The sequence below is a fragment of the Bacidia gigantensis genome (genome assembly GCF_019456465.1).
Source record: "Bacidia gigantensis strain McMullin 20006 chromosome Unknown contig_132, whole genome shotgun sequence".
In the NCBI taxonomy this organism is placed as follows: Eukaryota; Fungi; Ascomycota; class Lecanoromycetes; order Lecanorales; family Ramalinaceae; genus Bacidia; species Bacidia gigantensis.
In genome coordinates this window covers 1057269-1079827 of record NW_025408592.1, presented here as the reverse complement: position 1 = coordinate 1079827, position 22559 = coordinate 1057269, and the positions used below count along the sequence as shown (strand labels likewise).

The window sequence follows — 22559 nt, the reverse complement described above, 5'->3', positions numbered from 1 at the left end:
GAAAAGCTCACGCCAACGTTAAAATGAGGATACGTGCGTATTTGAAATGTAGATGTCATGATTTCGGCCGTCATAAGTTTAAAGAGTGTGTATATCATATACGTGTCCGTAACCTTTCCGAGTGTCGCTCCAATTTTTTAGCAAATTTCGTCGGGCATTGTTGCGAGGCCTTTGCAGGCAGAAATCTTCTCTAGCAGAACCGAAGGTCATATGATTCTCCCATTCCTAGCTCACCAATCTATCCCACTCTCCTTTAGATATGAAATTGCATTACAGCATTGCCATGAGCATCTTGTGACCTGCATTAGATCCGGAGATTTTGCTTGTTTCGTCCGGATCAGGGTAGAAGAAAGCAGCGACAGCAATGATGATATATGCAGCAATGAGCAGAGCCCCTTCCAGATAATTACTCCTACCATCGAGGACCAGAAAGTTTACAATGAAAGCTGAAACGAACAAGCTAATGGTCTCAAACAGGGAAAAGTATAATGTCATGGCCTTGCCCATCATCCAGCCGAGCAGTACGATGACAGGAGTGACAAAGAGCGCAATTTGGATAGACGAGCCTACAGCCACACCTATTGCGAGATCCATTTTGTTCTTGCTCGCAACTGTCACGGCTGTGACGTGCTCAGCTGCATTTCCGACAATTGGGAGGATAATGAGACCAATGAAGGCCTGGCTCACGGATGTATTGTCCACAAGGTGGTCGATGCTAGCCACAAGGAACTCAGCGCAGACAGCTACTAGCCCAGTAGAGATGACCAGCAGAAGCATTGCAGCATTACGTGACATGTACTTCTTGTGGGGTTTCACGTCAGCATCATTAGCCGTATCAGCGTTCGTCACAGGGGCCAGATAAGGCTGCGGCTGTAGTGGTGGTGCTGCCGGAGCTTGACGACTTGTCTGACGCGCTGCCTGGTCAAGACGACCGGGTAGCGAATTGGAACGGTGAAGTGCACGTGGTGTGATTCCTGTTACTGCGATTGGTACATTTACTTGACCATTCGGGTTGGCTGTCGAAAAGACCGTGTTCGTCATCAGCTTTGGCATGGCGGGAATTGCAGGCAGGGCGTCGCGCACCGAACGTCCACGGATGTTGAATGGTCGCTTAGGTGAGTTTTCAGCAGCAGTTAGAGCACGGTCTTGAAAGTCGACAACGCGAGAAGTAGAAGGACGAGGTGTAGAGTCGACGAGCGTCTTCGCGTTGGTCCTTTCTGGCATTTGTGGAATTTCGGCTGATTTCTCGTTCAGTCTTTCGGCTTTTCGGTGCTTTCTCTTGGACTTTTTGTGCTTCTTCAACTCAGGAGAGGTCGTGCTAGAGCTAGATGCTGTCTTCTCAAAATCAAGAAAATTGACAGTGGGCTGCCTCTTCTCAATTGAACGATGTGGCGCGGTCCTTTCATCGTCTGCATCTTCACCGCTTGCTAGGATTGTAGAGTTTGAAGTCGAAGTCATAGGGGCGAATTGACTGTGCTCCTTTTCGTCAGCAGCGGGGCTGAACGTGTTCGCCGATGGAGTACGAATAGTTGAGAGTGCGCTAGGAGTATCAGTGGAACCTGCAGACGATTTACGGCGTTTTCTTCCTCGTGTCAAAACACGCTTGATGCGTTTCGCAGTAGTGTTAGACCCAGATGATTCGTCACTATCAGTTCCACTGGATGAGGATGAATCATTAGATGAGCTTGACGTATCGAAAACGTCGTGCAAGAGGCCTGGATGAGACTCCTCGTCAATCACATGCTGTGGGGTACTTTGATAAAGGTATGCATGAGTCCTCAGCTGAAATAGTAGATATAGAACATAAACGAGAAGCAAAATCTATGACTTTTAGGTCCTGTCCAATCTGTACGTATTCAAAGTGCTTACTATACTTGTACCACGGCTGATTTGCAGCACGGCCTGGTCAGCTTTAGCGTTATCGGTGAACGAGGCATGAAACGCTGTCTGGGGCCTTGGTCAGAACGCTTCGTCTTGAATTTCCATGCCTACGGCCACACTCACGGGTAAGAGAAGGCTCATGACGCTCAAGCTGAGCAAGCAAGCACTCATTTGCGTGACGGTGCTGTTGTAGATCTGTTACGATCTCAGTCAATGCTTGACTGGTAAGCTTTGCACAAACTGACCTGCTCTTGGAAACGGAGACCACCAAACAAGAAACACATGCCAAGGATGAATAGCAGATTGGCGAGAATCGATCCAAGAAGTGATGCTTGTACGATACCAATTTCATTCTGTTAAGGTCAGCCTATGGTACAGGATCCAAGATGGAGGACAAACTTTGGCAAGGGCAATGCTGTGATTAGTAAAGTCAACCAGGTAAGCTTAGATCATTGTGTGAGGGGCAACAAAGGGCAGCACGGAATCAAGGCAGGAAACGCAGTGGGTTCGCAGGCGCTGTGGTGAGCAGTCCCTGGTCTCCTGCGCCTGGCCTGATAGGTATAACATACATGCTAAGGGCACGTGTTAGCTTCGACGAGAGAATTGCTCTTACTCAACCTACAAGATAATCAATTCGACCGCGTTACCGAAAGTCACGTTCATCAGGGCGCCGATGGTGTCTCCCATCTCGCTTGCGACACTTTCAGTGGCATAGCTAAGTAGTCCAGCAAGAGGTACGATAGCGATAGCATTCATTGCAAAGACGATGGTCTTATCTACACCAGCCGCCTGGACGACTATGCCTACTGGCACAAAGACCAAGAGTACATTGATCCAACTTGCAAACAAGATGTCCTTGCAACAAGCGTAGAAGCGGAATAAGATGGTCGGTTTCTCCTCATTCTCTTCATCTATTATGGTGGTAGATTCCGCTCCTTGTCCTTTCTCATTCGGAGGAGGTGCTGGAGGTGGCAGGGCTGTAGATATGGAGTCGGCAACATGATGGTTGTTGGCACTTCCAGATGGATTGGTGCTGTTGACAATGCCATCTTTGGCGATGTGTCGCGGTGAGGTCTCGCTATGGCCGATGGCGGGCTTACCGTCTAGGGTTGAGGCAGGATTGTGGCTGCCTGCCCCGAAAGGATTCGATGAGGCATGCGTTGGGCTAGATCTGCTTCGATCTAATAAGCTAGGCTCGTCGGGAGAATCTACCATCGGTGTTTCGAGGTATCCAGGGGACTGCAGATGGGGCGTTTAAGCAGCTTGGTTAGCTGTCGATGGATGACGGTTTAAATGCCAGAAAAAGCCCCGGGCGCGCGACTCACAGCCTGTACTACGATGTACCCGCCAAGTCCTTCCGGGTTTATGAGGACGATACGTTATTAACGCCGGATCTGCCAAGCTTGCTTCGTCACGCACGACGGGAAGAGAATAAAAGAGAAAAAGATCCGTCATCCGTCGGCCCTTATCCGACCCCTCGGACAGCAGACGCCGTCTCTGAATCGTATTCGCTTCCCACAAGACCTCATGCCCGTGTGATGTGAAGAATCCAGGAGTACGCCCTTAGTGGGCTATCGCTGTTCCTGCTCCGAATGTCCTGGAGCGCAGATCCAGCATGGCTGTATGTTTGTTCTAACGATATGGAACATAGCCTCGATCTCACGAGTGAACTGGTATAACTGCGCATACGTCTCAAATTGAGCTTGGTTACGGAACATCTCCGACATCCTGCAACCCATGCCTTTTCACAAGTCCTAGGATCGCATGGCCACTTCGTCGTGAACACTGGATTCAACCTTGCCTGCCTTGTACCGTGCGCTCGCCCTTACAATGGTCTTTTCTAATTCTCGGTCCGAGATATACGACTCTATGCGCTCTACTAATCGGAAGGTTTTAGCAACAAGGCGACCACGGCTCCTTCATCTAAACGCAGACACAACGTGGCTCATTCAACTCCCATATCCTGTCGGAGTCCCGAATAAGTCTCATCGTGCTCATTTCAACATTCTCATCGATCCGTGGCTGCGGGGGAGACAGTCCGATGTCGCCTCTTGGTTCTCGAGTCAGTGGCATGCGATTGATTCCAGTGTCCAAACCATCGCCGAGCTCAATCGCCTCCTTAGACAGAATGAAGCGTCCTTAAAAAACATTGATATAGAATGTCAGGAGCGGGCCAATCATGTCGATGTTGTTGTTGTGTCCCACGAATTCACCGACCATTGCCACAAAGCTACTTTGCTTGAGCTCGACCGTTCTACTCCCGTTTTTGCGACGAGCAAAGCAGCAGTCCTGATTAGATCGTGGAAGCATTTCAAACACGTCTATGAGCCTCCACCTTTTTCCAAGAAGATGTCAGACTGGCGGGCATCTTCGTTGCACTCTCTACCCCATTGGCTGTCAATATCGAGGATTGTCAATGAAAGCGATGCTCTTTACTATCATTCTGCCATTCTGGTTTCCTTTGAACTGGGCACGCGCAAGGTCGACAGCCCACAAGAGAGTTGTGGCCGTGCTGAAGGGATGATATACACACCACACGGGATACATGCGCAAGAACTTAGCTGCCTCAGAGATGCGGACCCACCATTAAACATATTGGGACTCATGCACGGTCTACATGATGTCAGACTTAGCAAAAGGCAATTGAATCTTGGAGGGCACAATGGGTTGCAGGCTCAAAGAATCTGCCAGGCCAAGTATTGGGTATCAACACATGATGAGGTCAAGAAAGCAAGAGGATTGATCGCACCTATTTTGTCTCGAAAGGTTTTAACGCTAAAGGAGGTCTTAGATGAGGAAAAGAGAAAACAAGGTGGAGGCTCTCTTGCAAATAGTAACTTGGCGGATTTTGAAGACGTCGAAGTCGCTGAGCTGAAGAGTGGGGAGTGTCTAGTCTTGCAATAGGAGAGCGGCTGTAACACTTGTTCCAGCAATGTACACCACGCATAGTGAACCTTCTTTTGTGAAGAATATCGGAGAGTATTCACTTGTAAATAGGGGGGACTTTGAAAGGAATAGCAGCTGAAAGCCTCGCAGTCCTCGTGTGCCGCAAATTGCCTCAGATGAAAGCCTCAGTGCATAATTTTAGGCTTGGTGCAGCTTAGCGCCAAGACTGCCAAAAAGCGGTACCTAAGGTACAGATCCTTCTCGTGCACGTTTGTTTTCAACGACCTCTCTTATAGTGCCTCATGCTACGCGAAGCTATTTTTGAATGTGCTCAGTATTTATTTTGCCATTCTCAAAGCCAGCCTCCACGTCTTGTTCAGCGTCATCTATGGGCGCCATATGTGCGTATTCAAATCGCTGAAAGGCTGGCACTCTAAGAAAGCAGAGGCAGAGGGTGAACCGCATTCAAGGTCGAGCGTAGGCAAGACCTCTATGGAAGCTATGACTAGCTATCCAGGACCCCCCGATTACCAATACGCTCCTCCTCCTGGTCCACCGCCTTCACATGATGCTCAAGGCTCACAGTCTCAAGCTTCCTCCAGCCAAGGTCAATTTGCACCACCTCCTGGTCCACCACCATCTCTCGGTGAGCCACCACCATATCATGATTGGACGATAATACCCGACACTTCAACTCTGCCGCCTCCACCTACTACTGGTCATGAGCAACCTGCAAGTAACAATGCGGACTCAATGGAAGCAGACCGTGCCCACGCTTGGTGTGCTGCTCACCCTTTGCTGTATCCTCATCAACCAACGAGCGAACAACATTCTGTAGTTCAGAATGGCCAAGTTCAACTAAGTAAACCCCATGGCTACGGAGGCGAACTCAAGACGATTACTGCTGGCTCTGGGAAAGGTTTCACCTGGTCCAACAAGAGCGATGGATGCCTATTGACTTCCCTTCCCCTGTACTTCGCTTTCATGGATTCACCTGTGCGTACAGGAAGGAGCAAAGTTACATATTTTGAAGTGGAAATATTATCCATAGGGTCAGTAGCAAGTAGCGACGAAAGCACACTTGCACTTGGCTTTTGCGCAATACCTTACCCTACCTGGAGGTTACCAGGTTGGGAGAGGGCAAGTCTGGGTGTCCATAGTGACAATGGCCATCGATACGTCAATGATCCTTGGGGTGGGAAGGATTTCACCCAACCCTTCAAATCAGGCGATACAGTTGGAATTGGTATGTCCTTCTCCGTACCAGAAACGCCACTCGACAACATTCAACCGGCGCAGCCTTTGCTCCAAAACAAAGTTGAAGTAATGTTCACCAGAAACGGTAGAAAAGAAAACAGCTGGGATATACACGAGGAGCTAGATCACGAGACAGATCAAGGTATAGACGGACTTGACGGGCTTTTTGATCTTTACGGCGCAATCGGTGTTTTCGGCGTCGTCAGCTTTGCTGCAAAATTCAAAAGAGAAGAGTGGCTTTGGAGGCCCCATTGAACGTCATACCCTTCAGAATGCCACAATCACTGCTCGAGGATGTCTCCAGCACATCGGAGACTTCAATCCAAAACTCGGGTGGCCAATTCAACAACGCATCGCCATTTCGGGAAAGACGTTACCATTCTGATGGCGGGTGAGGCTCACTATCTAGCGAGCGGGAATCTGCCGAAATATGAAACCTTTCCGACTCTGCGGCAATATTCATATGGAGCTTGCATGAAATGTGCGTAGTGCTGCAATGCAGGTCGTGACAACCTTAACGGGGGAAGTCGGAATCGTACATTGCCGGCCGATCGAAGCGTGTCGACCAGGATTGCACAGCACTGACACATGATGTTGTCCAGAGCTCCAAAACGTGGGGTGCCAGATGAAGAAACGCCAATCATTATGCATCCCCCACCTCGACCTCTTCAGCAATTGCCATCGTTTTGATTACACCGCGACATACACTGCTAGCAGACGAAAGAGAACCTGCCCTATGCTCAATTGGACCAACAGGAATTAAATCAAAGGTGGGACTCACAAGCAGCGCGCCCCGCAAAGCCAGCCACCCGAGATGGCTTTACGAGGTAAGCGCTTCATGCAACGCAAGCGGGCCTATGACCCTAAGTGCAAAAGGGTATGCATTACCCATGGAGCTTTCGGGCAAGTCGCACAGGCCTTCTGCTGCACTATCGGGAGGTGATGAGACCCAATCAGGTTGTGTTCAGTGCAAGCATCGAAGATGAGCTGAACACGATCGAGAAGTTGGAAGTGCCTGAAACAGAAGTTGACTCGAGCTTCCTGGCCATTCGATATCTCAGATGCGCTGAAGGGTCCTGGTCGGGAAATCGCCATTTCTAAAAATGCGAACGGCTCATGCCACGAAAGAGCGCGTGTGGTTCTTAGAACAATCTAACGTTCTTGGACCGGAGTGGCGTCCAACGTGTGGGTCTTTTCTAAGGTACTGGGGCCAAACCAGAAAGATACCAAGACACGCTGCAAGGAGATGGAAAGGAACGATCTATATCGCGCGCGTGGAATTTAAGGTACCACCAAGCACGTCCACGCAGCAGGTCCCACCGTAAGCCGTCAGCTTACGAGACGTGTTGCAAGACCTGCACATGAGCCTCAGGTCCAGCATAACAGCGGCGATAGATCAGACTGCTGGCTTGCCACAGTCATAATGGACATGGAATGGAGGGCGCGGGGTAGTCATCGACCAACTCGGCGACTAAAAAGCAGTCGGCTGCGGCTCGACTGGCTTTCGTTGGTTGTATTACTCAACAAACCTTCCAGGCTTCCAGGTGGTTGCAAACCGCTTCTCCCGCAGGTGCATATACCCTAATGCGCCTGGAGTCCGCTAATTGATCCTAAATCATCCACGGCGAGCGGGACTGGCGATCCTTCAAGACCTCCAAATTCTAGGCTGGCTTGCTCCAGGGTTTTAAGGCAAATTCCATTTCACAAACTTTACCTGCAGCATCCGAGATTGGTTGGTACCGTAGGAGGTACAGTCGAACCAGGGGGGCACTTGCGCAACACGCTTGACTGCACCCTTCCAAGCCACCGTCCTACGCGATGAAGCTAGCGTGGGTGCGTAAAGCCCTTCGACATCATTCCAGCTATCTTCAATTATTAGACCTCGATGGGTCCTCGGATATCCCCTTTGCTGCAGACTCACATCCTGATCATGCTCGTCACCCATGTTGCTTAATGCCATGGTCCTGCCTCACACTCGTTCAGTCTCGTCATGCTTTCCAGCCTTGACTTTTTCCTGTCGTTGTTGTACGTCTGCGCTGATAATGAACTCTTCAACGATCGAGGACCAATGAGACTAACATTCACCATGATAGCGTGTATCGTTACCTCCGTCTGATAGTCAACATCTTCGCTTTTACGAAACTACGGCCAATCCCTACTCCCGACAATCCTCGTCTAGGATCTCAGGATGTCACGGTCATCATCCCGTCAATCGAAGGCCATGGTAAAGTACTCCTGGAAACCATCGAGAGTATCCTCCGAACAGAGCCCTTCGAGATCGTAGTTGTGACCACAGATGGCAACTCAGCAGCAGCTTGGCAGATGGTCAGGCAGATGGGGTCGCCCAGGGTGAGAGTGCTTAGCATTGCTTATCCGAACAAACGCCATCAAATGGTCCGAGCAATTCCAGAAGTGAAGACCAATGTCACCATCTTTGCGGATGATGATGTCTTGTGGCCCGGCAAGTTGTTGCACTGGATGCTTGCTCCCTTGGAAGACGAGAGCTTTGGGGGTGTTGGTACGAATCAGCGCCTTCGGCGTGCAGAGTCCCCCAAATTCCGACAACGGATCTACGCTTATCTCAATGCTCTTTACCTTGAACGCAGAAACTTCGACTGTGCAGCATGCATGTACATGGATGGCGGCCTTCCGTGTTTGTCAGGCAGAACTGTTGCTTACCGCACGAGCATTCTCCAGGATGAAAGTTTCAAACACAGCTTCACACACGAAGAGTGGCTCGGAAGGTATCGTCTGAATGCAGACGACGACAATTTCATGACACGGTGGTTGGTAACGCACAACAAGAAAATTGCTTACCAGTATCACAAAGACGCAGAGGTCCTGACGACCTTGGAGGATAATCCCAAATTTGTGAAGCAGTGTTTGAGGTGGGCCCGAAGCAATTGGCGAAGCAACATCACGAGCATGTTTTGGGACAAGCAAATTTGGAGGTAGGTGGAAAGTCTCCGAATGGTCGTTCGGCGGATGTTGGTCGTTCCTGACTAACGTTTCGACCAGGAGTCAACCCTGGAGCACCTATGCCGTACATCAAACCACCTTACTCCACTGGGGTTTCGTTTGGGATGCTTTGATTATATACTCATACATCCTGTGTTCGCAGTATTGGGCAAAAGAAATAAAAGGGGCCGGGCTGGCAGCTCTGCTTACATGGATGTTCATTAGCAAATTCATCAAGCTATTAGGCCACTATGTCCGATATCCGGCCGACTTTCTGCTATTACCAGTCTCCATCCTGTTTGGGTACCTGCACGGGTTCATTAAGGCTAAAGCTATGCTATCGCTCGATGTGGTGAGTGTTGAGACCCCCTTCTTTCGCCAGACTTTGAAACCTTGTTACAAGTATATTTTCAATGAGGTTTTACTGAATATTGCAATTGTAGACAGCCTGGGGTACGAGAGACGGGGCAGACGCTGAAGATGCCTATCGGATGATCCGTTTCACTCGAAAACAGCAGGAAGTATGCTGTCTTAATAATCAAGGCACCGCTTCTTCGCCCGCACTCTACGAAAAATGCACTTTTCGCGCTTCGGCACCAGCACAAGCACAAGCACCCATGTGATACTTAATTTTAATCTGCGAACGGTTCACTACGACGTTACGACCCTATCGATACGCTTGCAATTAGCACGATTAGTTGCAAGCATTCATTTATGAGAGGATGAGGCGTTTGGGTCGTCAGTATGAAGCCCACTGTACGAACATCTAGACGGAACATGGAACGGAGCAGTTTCGGCGTTGGTTTCTTCTCAAATCAAAAGTCATTTAGCAAGGCATTTGGAGTCTGCTCCGCCAACGAACGTATGGTGAATGTTTTAATTCAAAATGATTGACGAACGATATCAAGCAAGTATAGATCAATGGTAATCAAGGGCCTTCTGCCACGTTTGGCATCGTCTCCTTTAGCGATGCGATTTCCCCCAACAGCACCCTTTTTGGTGTTCTTACTTACACCTACAGCTTAGATGATACATCCACCTGCTCGGGTATCACGTTAGTCACAGAAGGATAGCTGCTTGGTATATCTGACGAATGAATGAATGAATGACATTGGTTCGAGGCCAGACTTGGAAGTGCCGTCACGGTGTGGGGGGTTGCTATTACAAGCACTTTGGCTCTGTAGGACAACGAATGATATCGATACACGAAGATCGCGATGAGTTGTCTTAAAGCGTTGCGGATGTTCTTCTTTCCGCCAAAGACAGGTAATAGCTTAGACCCTCGTAGGGTCGCCGGTCTAGAATACTTACTTGAAGTGTCGTAGGAGATATTGGGTGCATGAAGAACGGACGTGGTTTGCTTTCCGCATGCACACCACAAGTCAACCGGTCAGCTTGTTTAGTCGACTCGCTTCGCCATTGTGGCTTTCCGCGGTCAGAAGCTTAACACGGCGTCTCCGTCGGGCAGCGTGTGGTTTGTTAGCCCGCCCACCCACACCAACCCAGAGGACGTGTACTACTCACGCACACACACAGATAGGTACCCATGCTTTCTCCACTCTGCACAAGAATCTAGCTTGCATTTCACCTTGGAGGTATGCAAGATGCATGAACCTTATTCTATTGATGTCGCTCAAGGGCAGACCCTCCTCTGCATCATTGGCCCACCACCAGCCACTCGATAATGAGGAAGCGGCAGGCACATCCTGCTTTTACACCCTGACAGAAGGACTCCAGACTCGGAAATAGAAATCCATCAAATCGTGAACCGCGGGTTCCCAACCCTGGCCCCCACCAGATCCTCTTCCCCACCGACTACCAATTCTAGGGTTCCCGAGCAGGCACACAACCATTGCCGATACACGCCTGCCCTCATGTACCTTTAGCACCATCTCTGCATACTTTCTATGTGCACAGGAGTAAACACACAACCAAGCCTGAGAAGGAGCAACTACCGCACACCAACCCTGCACAGGATCAATTAGCAGCCCGCTGAGCCGAGACTAGCTGTAGCAGCAGGTAGTGACTAAGGATCCTTGGCTGCACCAAATGATGTCGTGCATTGTACTTGAGTCAGGACTGCACCAAAGGATTACCTACCATTCTCGTCATGACTATTGCCTCAAAGTCAAACCTGGATGTTGTCTGGCAAAACGTCAGGAACGTATGGTCGGTGCGTTACTCTCTACTTAGCGGATGATCGTCAGAGGTGTTGCCGTAAAGATATGATGGGTACACGTATCAGACGCAAAAAACACGACAATGCACACTTGCCTGCTGGGACTACACAATGATGTTGGCATGTTGGGTGCTCTGTATGCGGCGTCCTCCTCAAGGTCCTCAATGCTAGCATCTCTCCCTTCGCGAGACAGCTAACGGGATGGTAGGGCGTCAAAGGCTTCGGCTCCACCACTGGACCCTGCACGAGCCCCTTTCACTGCTATCGCAAGGTAGCAACCGTCCCTTGAACCAACGGATCCAAACTCTATGGCGGAACTGGACCCTGTTCGCCTTTTATCCGACTATGAGGCTTGTTAGCCTGTGCCACATGCCTGGCCCAAGCGTTTTGATATCGGGAAAATTACCTCCAGTCGAAAGGTAGCTTCGAACGAATTACCACAACGGTCTGCAGCACGCCAAGCCCGATTTCTTCCTTGTCATGAATGCAACTGTCGAAAGGTTTATCCAGGCAAGAGTGCCAAATGCCGATTACCAGTGGGTCGTGCGGTGAGTGACATCAAGCCTGGTGTCCTTGCGCACTTGGTTTCAGAATATTTCGATGCCGCTAGTCCTTTCTGAAATACCGTCCTTTCGTTTCACTTCGTTGCCGTTTCCGTCATGCGAAGACCAAGAACGGCCATATTCGTACCCATAGCAAATCCTACTTCTGCAATTCTCCTATGCACTGCAGTAGCGAGCTCGTCCTAGACAGGATGGATTCAATGTATCATCACAGGTGTCTCAAGTGCTTCACCTGTTCTCAAACGTGAGCCTCTGAGCTAAGTCCTACGATGCATTTCAAGTTCTCAACACGTCCGACTGCAATCAACGCCGTCAAATTTTTCTTCTCATGAAACACATAACGAGACGATCTTGTTCGAGATCGATGTATAAGACTTGAAACAATACCATGCTGAAGTTTCCTCCTTGGTCAATATTGACGAAGCACAAAGCGCGTATCTAATCTAGAGAGACCACAGACACAGTGGTTCTGTATCAATTCGATTCCACCTCCCTCCTAGCCCCTGCAAGCGCCAAAACATCAACCCACCTTTCTGCCGCTGGTTTCTCCATTCCCCCATCTTTTCCCCAAGCCCAGTCCTCCCCTACCTTTCCCCACTCAATTAAGTCCTCCTCGTCCCCCCATTCTCCCATCGCCATTAACCCCACCGGCACCCTTCCTTTAACCCCCTCCGCCATCCCGACTGGAACACTAATAGCCGGACACCCTGTGAAATTCGCCAGCCACACGTACGTCATATTCCTCACACTAGTATTTGCATCGCTGACCCCGTACCCACCCTCTCCTAAGCCCTTGACTTCTTTCTCTGACCCTATGGTCCACCCCGCGATTGGCGTTGTGGGACTCACGATCAGTAATCCTGGATGCTGCTTGAATAAGTGGGCTAGATGTGTCATCAGCAGATCCCGCATCTTCTGCGCCAGCAGTAAGTCATGTGCGGGTGTTTGGCGCGCTACTGATAATAAGATTTTGTTAGGGGCGCTGAATTGTGATAGCGAGGGTGGAGCGGCGGCGCTGGCTTCAGTCAGTATAGTCATGGCGTGTGCAAGCTGGCCTTCGTGGAGATATGGGATGCTTATGTCGATCATGTCGTAGCCTTGGGTACGGTAGTGTGATAGGGCGTCGTCGCAAATTGTGAGGACCGCCGGGTCCGCAGCATCAAACCAAGGGCGGCAGATTCCTAGAACTTTGGGATTGGTGGTGAAGGAGGGTAGGGGGAAGGGCGGGAGAGGAGGAGCGAAGAGCACATTGACTCCATCATTGGGGTTAGGCGTGGCCATGATCCGGTAGCCGAGTTCGAGATCTTTCATCGACCCGGCCATCGGTCCTGCGACGCTAGTAGAGAAGGCGGCGGAGATGGTGGGGGAGCGGGATATGCGGCCGTGGGTCGGTTTGAGGCCGTAGATACCGCAGAAGGAGCTGGGGATGCGAATGCTGCCGCCGCCGTCAACGCCAAGGGTTAGGGGCAAGAGGTTGCTTGATACGGTGGTGGCAGAGGCGGAGGAGGAGCCACCGGGGTAGTAAGAGGGGTTCTGAGGGTTCATTGGGGTGCCGGTCAGAGGGTTGTTGCCGCACGTGTCTTCCCAAGAGCATTTGTGAGCTGAAAAGAACTTGCGAAGCGGGGAGGGAAGTTACCAAGCCCATACTCATGCATATTGAGTTTGCCGATAATGATGGCGCCAGCTTCTTCCCATTTGCGAACGCACCAAGATGTGCCGCCTTCTGGGCTTGTGAATCTCATCCTGGAGCCAAGGGCCTTTGAGTGGCCGTCAAGATCGACCTCATCTGCGTTTTTGTCACTGAGGGTACCGTCTTTCCTTAAAAAAGAATTCTGAATGTGCAATATGCAAACCATAAATACATGCTCAGTCGGACTCTGGAAGTCGTCGTGCTCGGCGAATTTCGAACAAAGACAGGCACGCGATCCTCATATCATGACAAAGGCTTGACGAAGACATCAAGTGGAATAATTTGCTTACCTTTCACGGCAACTGGCACGCCATCTAAAAGACTTCTGGCTTTACCCTCTTTGAATCGCTGTGCTGAGGCCTTGGCTGCGGTGAAGACATCATCTCTTTTGACCGAAACGAACGTGGCTTTGTGCGATGCCTTCTCGATCAGATCTAGTACGACTTCAACAACCTTGACTGGCGTTATTTCACCGCTTTGATAGGCAGCGTTGAAATGTTCGATTCTTGTACTAGGACTCCCACTATCTGCCCTGGAATACAGTATTTCGGATTGACAGAGGAGATCCGCGTCATTGGGCAATTGTGTGCCTTTCCGGATGACTGTGGGATCGTAGCGGGGCTCATACTTGATCAACTCGCCAAGTTGTCTCAAAACACCAAAACCAGCGTTACTCCAGAAGAAACTAGCTAAGGGAGTCACGTACACGACACTACCCTTTGTAAGTAACCATAGAGTCTATGGTCTTCAGAACGCACGCTGAGCTTGCAATGGCTAGGGGAATCCCGCTTAAGACCGGATTTGAACCAGTGGGACCTTTGTAAGTGGTTTTTGTTGCTTCAATTGGCTTTGGGTAGTTGATGAATCGCCTATCAGGTACTTCTCTTGACATTGTGAAAGATGAGAAGAGCTCAGCGCTGGGAAACGTGTCAAGGGTGGGAATATCAAAGAAACAGATTGGTCAACATCAACAAGAACTACGATACGGCTGGCTGAACATAGCAATCATTTAGAAGAAGTGTCTTACATAGCAAGAGATAGAGATTCGCAACTTACATACAGTACTGAGGAAATCCGAAACATGGCTGTCAGCGTACCAGCTTTAGCCAATCAAAAATTAGGACTAGGACTAGCCACAGCTAGAAGAGGTCACGCCTAGCTCGGATCTACCCCTAGGTCAGATTCTCTACATAAGTTTTATATTAGTACCGCAGTTCAGAGCATGCATACCCAGACCACCCCATAATCAAGAATCCGATCTAGTGGTAGATCCGAGCTAGGCGTGACCTCTTCTAGCGGAACTGGGCCGAGCGGAGCTCAAATTCCTGGAGGCGGAGAAATCGGTTGAGGAGATTCAATCGTCACGTTCACGATCGCCATTGTAAGATCATACTATGGCCAAACAAGTGCCGGTGCCATCTCTAGCTCTGCTGAGGAGCTTGAGGTCCGCTGAATTGCCGCGACAATGCTTGCGAGCGCCCGTTCAATCATGCGGAAGAGGTATGAAAATACGCACCCCCGAAGAAGATGTGGAACATAAGAAGTCTTTTCGTGCCCAGCTCTACGAATCGATGGCCGATCGTGTGAATAGGGAAAGAGCGGAGGAGACCAGGTATCGGGACAGTGAGCCCATGACAGCATTCGGGAAGAACTTCTCCATTGCCTTCACCACTGCTAGCATTGCCTTTCTGGCTTGGCTAGCAGGAGGCTCCATGCCTTACGAGAAGAACCTGAAGTCTACATTATCGGTCGACGAAGCCGAGCCGCTGTCTCGGACAAATTACAATACGCCAATCAACCTGCAGAATGCTTGGATTGATCTGTGCCTGATATTAGGAGAAGGGAACGTCAGTGAAGCAGAGGACGAGAGAATATCGCACTCAGGAAGCGACTGGAGCTCGTACGTCACTCAGAAAGACGAGCTGCCAAGCATCGTTGTATATCCGAGCACGACAGAGGATGTGAGCAAGATCATGAAGATGTGCCACCGCAGGTACTTGCCAGTGACAGCTTACTCGGGAGGGACTAGCCTCGAGGGGCATTTCGCTGCCACGAGGGGCGGCATATGCATCGATTTTTCAAAAATGGACAAGATACTACAGCTACACAAAGAGGATCTAGACGTTGAGGTACAGCCAGCCGTTGGTTGGGAGCAATTGAATGAAGAGCTTGGGCAGCATGGCCTTTTCTTCCCGCCTGATCCTGGTCCAGGTGCGATGATTGGTGGAATGGTTGGTACTGGCTGCTCTGGAACGAACGCATATCGGTATGGGACAATGAAAGAATGGGTCTTGAATTTGACGGTGGTGTTGGTCGATGGGACTATCATAAAAACTCGACGCAGGCCGCGGAAAAGTAGCGCCGGCTACGATCTTACTCGTACGTTCATTGGAAGCGAAGGGACGCTCGGGCTTGTTACTGAAGCGACACTGAAACTTACCGTCAAGCCCAAGAGCGAGAGTGTGGCGGTCATGTCTTTTGGCAGTATTCGCGATGCCGCAAAGTGTGTCTCGAAAGTGGTCGGGGAAGGTGTTCCAATAGCTGCGGTTGAACTTTTGGATGATAAACAAATGGAATGTATCAACGATGCTGGCTCGACAAGCCGTCAATGGAAGGTTGCGCCTACTCTGTTCTTCAAATTTGGAGGGACGCCGAACGCCGTGAAAGAGCAAATTGACATCGTCAAGAGACTCGCCAAGACGCAAGGCAGCAAAAGCTTCGATTTTGCGAAGAACAAGGACGAAGCAGATGAGCTATGGAGTGCGAGAAAGGAAGCTTTGTGGAGCGTCATGGCTAAGAGACGAGACGACAGTGACCATGTATGGACGACTGATGTTGCTGTACCAATCAGCCGGCTCCCTGATATCGTAGAAGAAACAAAGGCGGATATGACGAAGAACGGCATATTGGGCACAATAGTTGGTCATGTAGGTGATGGGAACTTCCACGGTAGGCTGAAGATTTTCGTCACTTCCTGCGCTCTCTGACCTGGTATAGCAATTATCTTGTTCAACGACAAGGAGCGAAAGACTGTTGAAGACGTTGTACATCGAATGGTAGACCGTGCGATCGAGATGGATGGTACAGCAACTGGAGAACATGGAGTAGGGATAGTCAAACGAGACCATCTGCCTCATGAGCTTGGCCAGTCAACAGTCGACGCCATGAGAAAGGTATGTTGCTCCACACCCTTTTCGATACTTTCAAACGACGTTGACTGGTGGATTTCTTATAGCTAAAGTGGGCGTTTGATCCTTTGTGCCTGCTGAATTGCGACAAGATATTTAGAGCAGAGAAGCCGAAGAAGGATAAAGCTAAGCAGTGGATGCAAGGCGACTCACTGTTGGCTAAGAGTACGGAGTGATGTCTTTGCAGAAAGTATAACACTTACAGCGCAGGGGAACGTGTTCGTCTGACCTGGCGAATGTACCTTTGATGCGGTATGCCTTCTTCGTCTAAAAGCTTGTGCAAATAGAGGTCTGGTTCGCGTCGAATCATCAGGCACTTGCAAGTACTGTTCTCGCACTCGGCTTCCTCGGAGCAACACTCTTCGGCCTGGGCTGTCACAGGACGGTCAAATGCTCTATCCAAATGCTTTCTTATGTCCCCTCGGACTCTGTGGGAATATGTGGTTTCCACACGAATAGACTATTGCTATCGGCTCTGGGGCTTCTGTTTTCGAGCCAGAAAGGCGTCGCATTCCTTGCGCAGATGACGGAAAAGTCCATTCCTAGAGCTGAATACTAGGAAACACTATCGACAGATATGCTGATATATAGTTGAATCTGGGGTAAGGGCATTAGCACCTAGAACGATGCTTTCCCCTTCTTGCTTGAAGTCACCCCGCTGGAGTGGGCCAGCCGTTGATATATTCAACTCGGTGACGCAGTCCCTTTTACTGCCAAGGTGTCTTATCCTTGGCTTCACCAGCCTTGTATTTTCGGAGACGCCTAAACTGACGTATTTGGCACATCCTGGCCACATATCAAAGCCATTATCATTGAGCACAGCTCCCGCACGATTGTCTATACTCTCAAATTCGACAGACACACATTTCAGTGGCACGCTAGAGTCAAGTTTGAGGATCTTGATGTCTCCCTGATTTGGGTTCCTTGCGGCAGTGTCATCTTTACACGAATCATTGCTTTCGATGTCGCTATGAAGGGTGATTCTCATTGTTCCGTCTGGTAGGTGTGCATATTTCAGAGGCTCTGGCCAATTCAAGAAAACCTTTGACTTCAAGTCTACTTGCGGCTGGGTCTGCCTTGCATATATCAACTCAGCACCCACAACGGTTTGGAGCTCTTCGCCGGTATCTTTGTGCTTCACTGGAATGTCGAATCTGAAGACCTCGGTAGTTTGGTTAGGAGGGAGAACCACGTTCTGAGAAAGCAACCTATGATAACCACAGACTCCAGTATCGAGGTTGGATGTGTGGATCTTGATGCCCACGCGGTGAGCTTGGATATCAAAATTACAGACCCACATTTCGATACTATATGTCTTCTTCACGAAAGCTTCAGTGTATTTGTCAGCTGGTGCTTCAGTGATGACACGCTTCATACCAACGGTGATAGGCTCCATCTCCCGCTTTATGGCGTAGTACGCCAATTTTGGTCTAAGATGATAATCTGCAATCGACCACGAGGTACAAGGCCAACAGTCATTTGTCTGCCAGACTAATGCACCGCTGCAGTACTCTCTTCCCGGCCCCTTCCATTGACGTTTCCAAAGTCTAAAGGCTGAGGCGATACAATCCGCCTGCATGACTTGAGTGCAGTACACGTAGCGATCGAGGGGCCTGAATCTATATCGAATATTCTCTGTCAGATATATTCCTAATCGACGATCATGGCCGGCGGCTTTATTGTGGAAAGATACAGTTGAAGACTCGGCATATCGATCCCGTTGGTCATTTTTGTTGAAAAATTCTTTCACTGTTCGCATATTCGGCAGTGCCTGCATCCCAAATTCGGATACAAAGCGGCCAGAGAGCTTGTCAAAGTCCTGATACTTTGCTTGGGAGCCATGCCACACATTCCACTGGTGGATGTCCCCGACCGTCGGGTCAGTACTTGATTGACCTCCCCATGGCGAGCCAGGATGATAATGTGTGTTGGGAGTGAGCTTCGACACAATCTTCGGCAAAATCTTTTCATAAATGTATCTTGCCGGAAAATCACTCTTCAACCAAGCATCTGGGTCAGTCTCTTTCTGATCATAAGCAAGCCCTTCTGATTCTGCATATTGGTAATCTTCATTGTTGCCAGACCACATAATGATTGACGGATGATGTCGCAGGCGCTTAACGTTGGCTACGGCTTCACGCTTGACGGTATCAATATACTCGGGATATACGGGATAATTACCACATGCAAACATGAAATCTTGCCAAACTAAAATGCCCATTTCATCGCATGCACTATAGAAAGCGTCATGCTCATAGACACCACCTCCCCAGACGCGAAGCATAGCTTGATTTCCATCTGCCATCATCTTCACCCAGTCTCGATATCTATCAGTATTGATGCGGGTGAGGAAGCTATCTGTTGGTATCCAATTACTTCCTCCGCAGAAAACCGCCATGTTGTTTATCTCAAAAGTGAAAGTAGTACCCTTTGCATCCTCAAGCCCTTGTTGCTTTATCCTTGCTCTTCGCAATCCGAACCTTTGGCTCTCCGTATCCTGTACAGAGCCATAGGCACACAGCGAAGCCTTCAGAGTATATAGTGGTTGCTGGCCATATCTCCGAGGATACCATAAATGCGGCTTTCGTGTCGTGAATGCGGCTTCTGCGTGCCCGTCTACTACCTTGACACTTTCTTTCCCAACGACATCTTGATCTAACGAGATTTCGAAAGTGACCACGCCTCCTTTGCCTTCAATATCGGCCATTGCTACTACTTCAGCAACGTCCAATGATTCACTTACTACTGACTTGAAATAAAGATCTGAAATCCTCATCTCATAGACCTCCAGGTCAATAGGCCGCCACGGTCCACAAGTCATTAGCTTAGGGCCCCAATCCCACCCCTTTTCCCATGGGTGTCAGTATTCAAGCCCACGATAGAAATCTCGGGCGGTCATACATAATGATACTGAGCCTTCCTGACTCCCAAACGACTCACATCCCCATTCCAGCAGCCCCAGGCATGCTCCGGATGCTCTCCCACAACCTTCTTTCCCTTCAGCCACGCATTCTCGAATACAATCTCCAGTTCATTTAGCCTACCTTCACCCCCCGAAGAAAGCATATTCGTAACATCGACTCTCTCTGGCACAAACATGTTGCTCGACTCTAGTATTCTCGTTCCATTGAGTTTGACAGTAGCATAAGTATCTAGCCCTTTGAAGACCAGGACTGCATTTTCGTTTTCGATGAGGGGCGGGGAGAGGAAACGTGTAGCATAGAGCCAGGACTTTTCGCCTACCCATTGAACTTGGTCCTCGTTCTTGCCGAGAAATGGGCTTGGGATTAAATTGTGATGATGTAAATCTAAGAAGACTTCTGTCGGAAAGCCTTGGGTTGGGAGGGGATGGAAATCTGGGTCGTCGGCTTGCTGGAAAGTCCAGTCTGTATTGAGAGGGATTGTACGTCTTGGTGCCATCCTGGCAATTATCTCTACGTATTATTGATTTGATATGTTTACAGATGAAAGCGCAAGTAGCATCGAATTATGCAATGCTCTAAGTCTCGTTGATTGCTGAGGGGAATGATGATCTGCAATTGTTAAAGTTGCTGATTTGGTGCCATTTAGCGTCTTCCCAAAGAATAAGTGCATTCAGTCGTGCTACGTACTTGACTTCGTCATGTCTCTAGGATGCCTGTTCCCCTTACGTGTACCCAAACTCTCAGAGCACCCGCTAGAACGCTCAAATCAAACGATGCGTCTCACTTTAACAACAGCCACCTCGTCGTTGTCCGTGAATTGCGTCCACTTTGAAGACTTGACCCCACTCTCTCATACCTGAGCCCCATGATGGCCCTTTTCCTCCGCCTTTCCGCCGTCTCTTGACAGACCCACCGTCTTCCGCTACTGTGCCTCGGCTTTTCACGCTGCCACCGTCGTCCCAGGACATGCTGTCGCCGTATTGAATGCCACTCATTGGATCGTCCGGATCAATTTCTCCGAGTTCAATTTTAGTCAAGATTATACTAGCTAGTCTTGAAAAGACGTCGTCCACTCCGTCACCTGTGAAGGCGCTCACCTCGACTGCTACTGGTATTGACGACTCAGAAGCCCATCGCGATGCTTCGCCGAGTGGTACTTCTCTTCCTTCCGATGCGACCGTACGCGTCTGTTGAGATCCGAGGCCGTACCTTATAGACGAGTGGCTTGATCCCAAACGATCATCTTCAGCTGCATTTGATGATAGTGAGGCGGACGTTGGGAGTGTGTGAAACGCATCGCCGTTTTGTGTAATGTTAGCCGTCAGGTCTACCTTGTTGCCAGCAAGAAGGACAGTCAGGTTTGGAGAGGCAAGGGCACGCGCATCGCTTAAGAACGTGGGTAATGCATCGAACGAGGTGTGAGAGGCTAGGTCATAGACCAAGACCGCACCCGCGGCCCCTCTATAATACGATCTCGATACAGATCTGAAGCGCTCAGTTCCAGCCGTGTCCCACAGTTGTAGCTTTATGCGTTTTCGCCGTGCACCAGTGCCGACCTTTACGATTTTGCTCGAGAATTCCACGCCTATTGTTTGGGAGCTTAGGACACGCCCTGAGACCTGTCAATCTAGTTCGCTATCGCTTGGGAAGTTTTGCGCAAACATTCGTTCTTCACCACGCGATGCAGCAGACAGGACCTGATCATCGATAAGCCCTCAGATCGCTGATAGGGCTCGAATGGCGTCGTACTTGCCACAGCCGCTAGGTCCGAGTAGAATCACCTTTGCCAGATAATCGTACATGCTCCCCAGCTCCTGCGCAGCGAATTTCGTCAGTCAGTCTTTGATGAAGCCCAGGCCAGTGGCGTACCTGGTCATCCCGCTCAAGCGTGGATGAATTGTTTGAGACATTGCTAGCACGGCGTTGTCGTGCCATAATTGGCCCACTAGGACACGGTAATAGAAGAGGTAAGGGCGAGAGGCCTTGATCAAGCACCCATGATTACATTCTGAGGCTGCGCAAAAAGTCCGCAAAAAGTCGCTGAACGGTAATATTCAGATGCAAGGCGATGCAGCGAGGCAGCCAAGCCTTTGGTGTCTGCACCCAATCAAATCGCCGTTTGTTTGGCTCCCGCAAAAAGCTCTCTCGGAAACTTTCCACCTCAATATCCGCTCAACTATCCCAATAACGTACTACAACTATCGGCACCTTGGAGCCTCGGACTGTTCCTGACCTTCCTGTGGCTGCAATTGAATGCGATTGAATGCAATTGATCGGTACTGACCGCTTCTCTCCATGTCGACCGCAGTGACGCCGCGGTTGATGCTCCGGCAAACCCGCTTTGTTGGACGACAGCCAACACGACGATACGCCTCCACGCAAGAAACAGCAAGCAATGCTACCTCAAAAGCAAAGGAGACCACATCTAATCTCCAATCCAAAGCTTCACAAGGCCTGTCGAAGGTCACTTCCTCCGCTGGACCCGCCATCAGCGGCGCTGCGGAATCTGCGAGCAAAGCAATAAGTGGAATTGGAGGCCGCACTGGAAGATTGATATCCTCTATACAATGTATGTTTGTAGGCTTCGTTTTGTGCGAACCAGAAAGACGGGTACAGGGGCCGGGCAAGACCACACCATCCAAATTCAGCCCCCTTCGTCCTTCGACATCCCATAAGCTCTTCGAACCTCATTCAGTCCATTGCTCCCACTCCGCAGCCTGTTATCTCAAAGAATGGATGCTGACCTGCTGTTTTCAGCTTTGGTACCTCCTACAATATACTACAGTAGAGTGGGCTTCGAAATGGCCAAAATCGTAGTTAGGGGGCAGAAATTATCTCCACCGTAAGCCGCAGGCTCCTTCTCAGCTGTATTTGATCATGATCGCTGACAACAAAAACCGCAGGAGTGTTTCAACGTTTCAGCAATACTTTCAGCCTATACTAAACACACTCAGAAACCCTTCCCTTCTCACCCAACGGCTTCAACCGGAAAATCTGCAACCGATACTGAATACAGTCCGCAATCTAAACAGG

General features: G+C 49.8%; 7 protein-coding genes across 7 annotated transcripts; 4 read left to right on the top strand and 3 right to left on the bottom strand.

The window, feature by feature from the left end:
• Window positions 1–270: 270 nt before the first annotated feature.
• KY384_001579 (uncharacterized protein) lies at window positions 271–3096 on the bottom strand (the record flags this gene model as incomplete). Its single annotated transcript, XM_044810109.1, has 6 exons — window positions 271–1821; window positions 1870–1947; window positions 2005–2076; window positions 2127–2234; window positions 2281–2296; window positions 2504–3096. 6 exons carry the CDS (start codon window positions 3094–3096, stop codon window positions 271–273), a joined length of 2418 nt encoding a protein of 805 aa, XP_044673121.1.
• A 615-nt stretch (window positions 3097–3711) lies between these two features.
• On the top strand, window positions 3712–4785 carry KY384_001578 (uncharacterized protein; the record flags this gene model as incomplete). Its single annotated transcript, XM_044810108.1, has 1 exon — window positions 3712–4785. The coding sequence occupies one exon, from the start codon at window positions 3712–3714 to the stop codon at window positions 4783–4785; it is 1074 nt and encodes a 357-aa protein (XP_044673120.1).
• Window positions 4786–5268: 483 nt separating this feature from the next.
• Window positions 5269–6279, top strand: KY384_001577 (uncharacterized protein; the record flags this gene model as incomplete). The annotated part of the gene is given in 2 exon segments (XM_044810107.1): window positions 5269–5819; window positions 5835–6279. 2 exon segments carry the CDS (start codon window positions 5269–5271, stop codon window positions 6277–6279), a joined length of 996 nt encoding a protein of 331 aa, XP_044673119.1.
• Window positions 6280–7967: 1688 nt separating this feature from the next.
• KY384_001576 (uncharacterized protein) lies at window positions 7968–8979 on the top strand (the record flags this gene model as incomplete). The annotated part of the gene is made up of 2 exons (XM_044810106.1): window positions 7968–7985; window positions 8098–8979. The coding sequence occupies 2 exons, from the start codon at window positions 7968–7970 to the stop codon at window positions 8977–8979; spliced, it is 900 nt and encodes a 299-aa protein (XP_044673118.1).
• Window positions 8980–12198: 3219 nt separating this feature from the next.
• KY384_001575 (uncharacterized protein) lies at window positions 12199–14306 on the bottom strand (the record flags this gene model as incomplete). The annotated part of the gene is made up of 4 exons (XM_044810105.1): window positions 12199–13304; window positions 13361–13537; window positions 13705–14103; window positions 14231–14306. The coding sequence occupies 4 exons, from the start codon at window positions 14304–14306 to the stop codon at window positions 12199–12201; spliced, it is 1758 nt and encodes a 585-aa protein (XP_044673117.1).
• Window positions 14307–14808: 502 nt separating this feature from the next.
• Window positions 14809–16778, top strand: KY384_001574 (uncharacterized protein; the record flags this gene model as incomplete). The annotated part of the gene is made up of 3 exons (XM_044810104.1): window positions 14809–16363; window positions 16412–16587; window positions 16650–16778. The coding sequence occupies 3 exons, from the start codon at window positions 14809–14811 to the stop codon at window positions 16776–16778; spliced, it is 1860 nt and encodes a 619-aa protein (XP_044673116.1).
• Window positions 16779–17167: 389 nt separating this feature from the next.
• On the bottom strand, window positions 17168–21461 carry KY384_001573 (uncharacterized protein; the record flags this gene model as incomplete). Its single annotated transcript, XM_044810103.1, has 5 exons — window positions 17168–19387; window positions 19543–19988; window positions 20383–21138; window positions 21202–21223; window positions 21396–21461. The coding sequence occupies 5 exons, from the start codon at window positions 21459–21461 to the stop codon at window positions 17168–17170; spliced, it is 3510 nt and encodes a 1169-aa protein (XP_044673115.1).
• Window positions 21462–22559: the final 1098 nt, after the last annotated feature.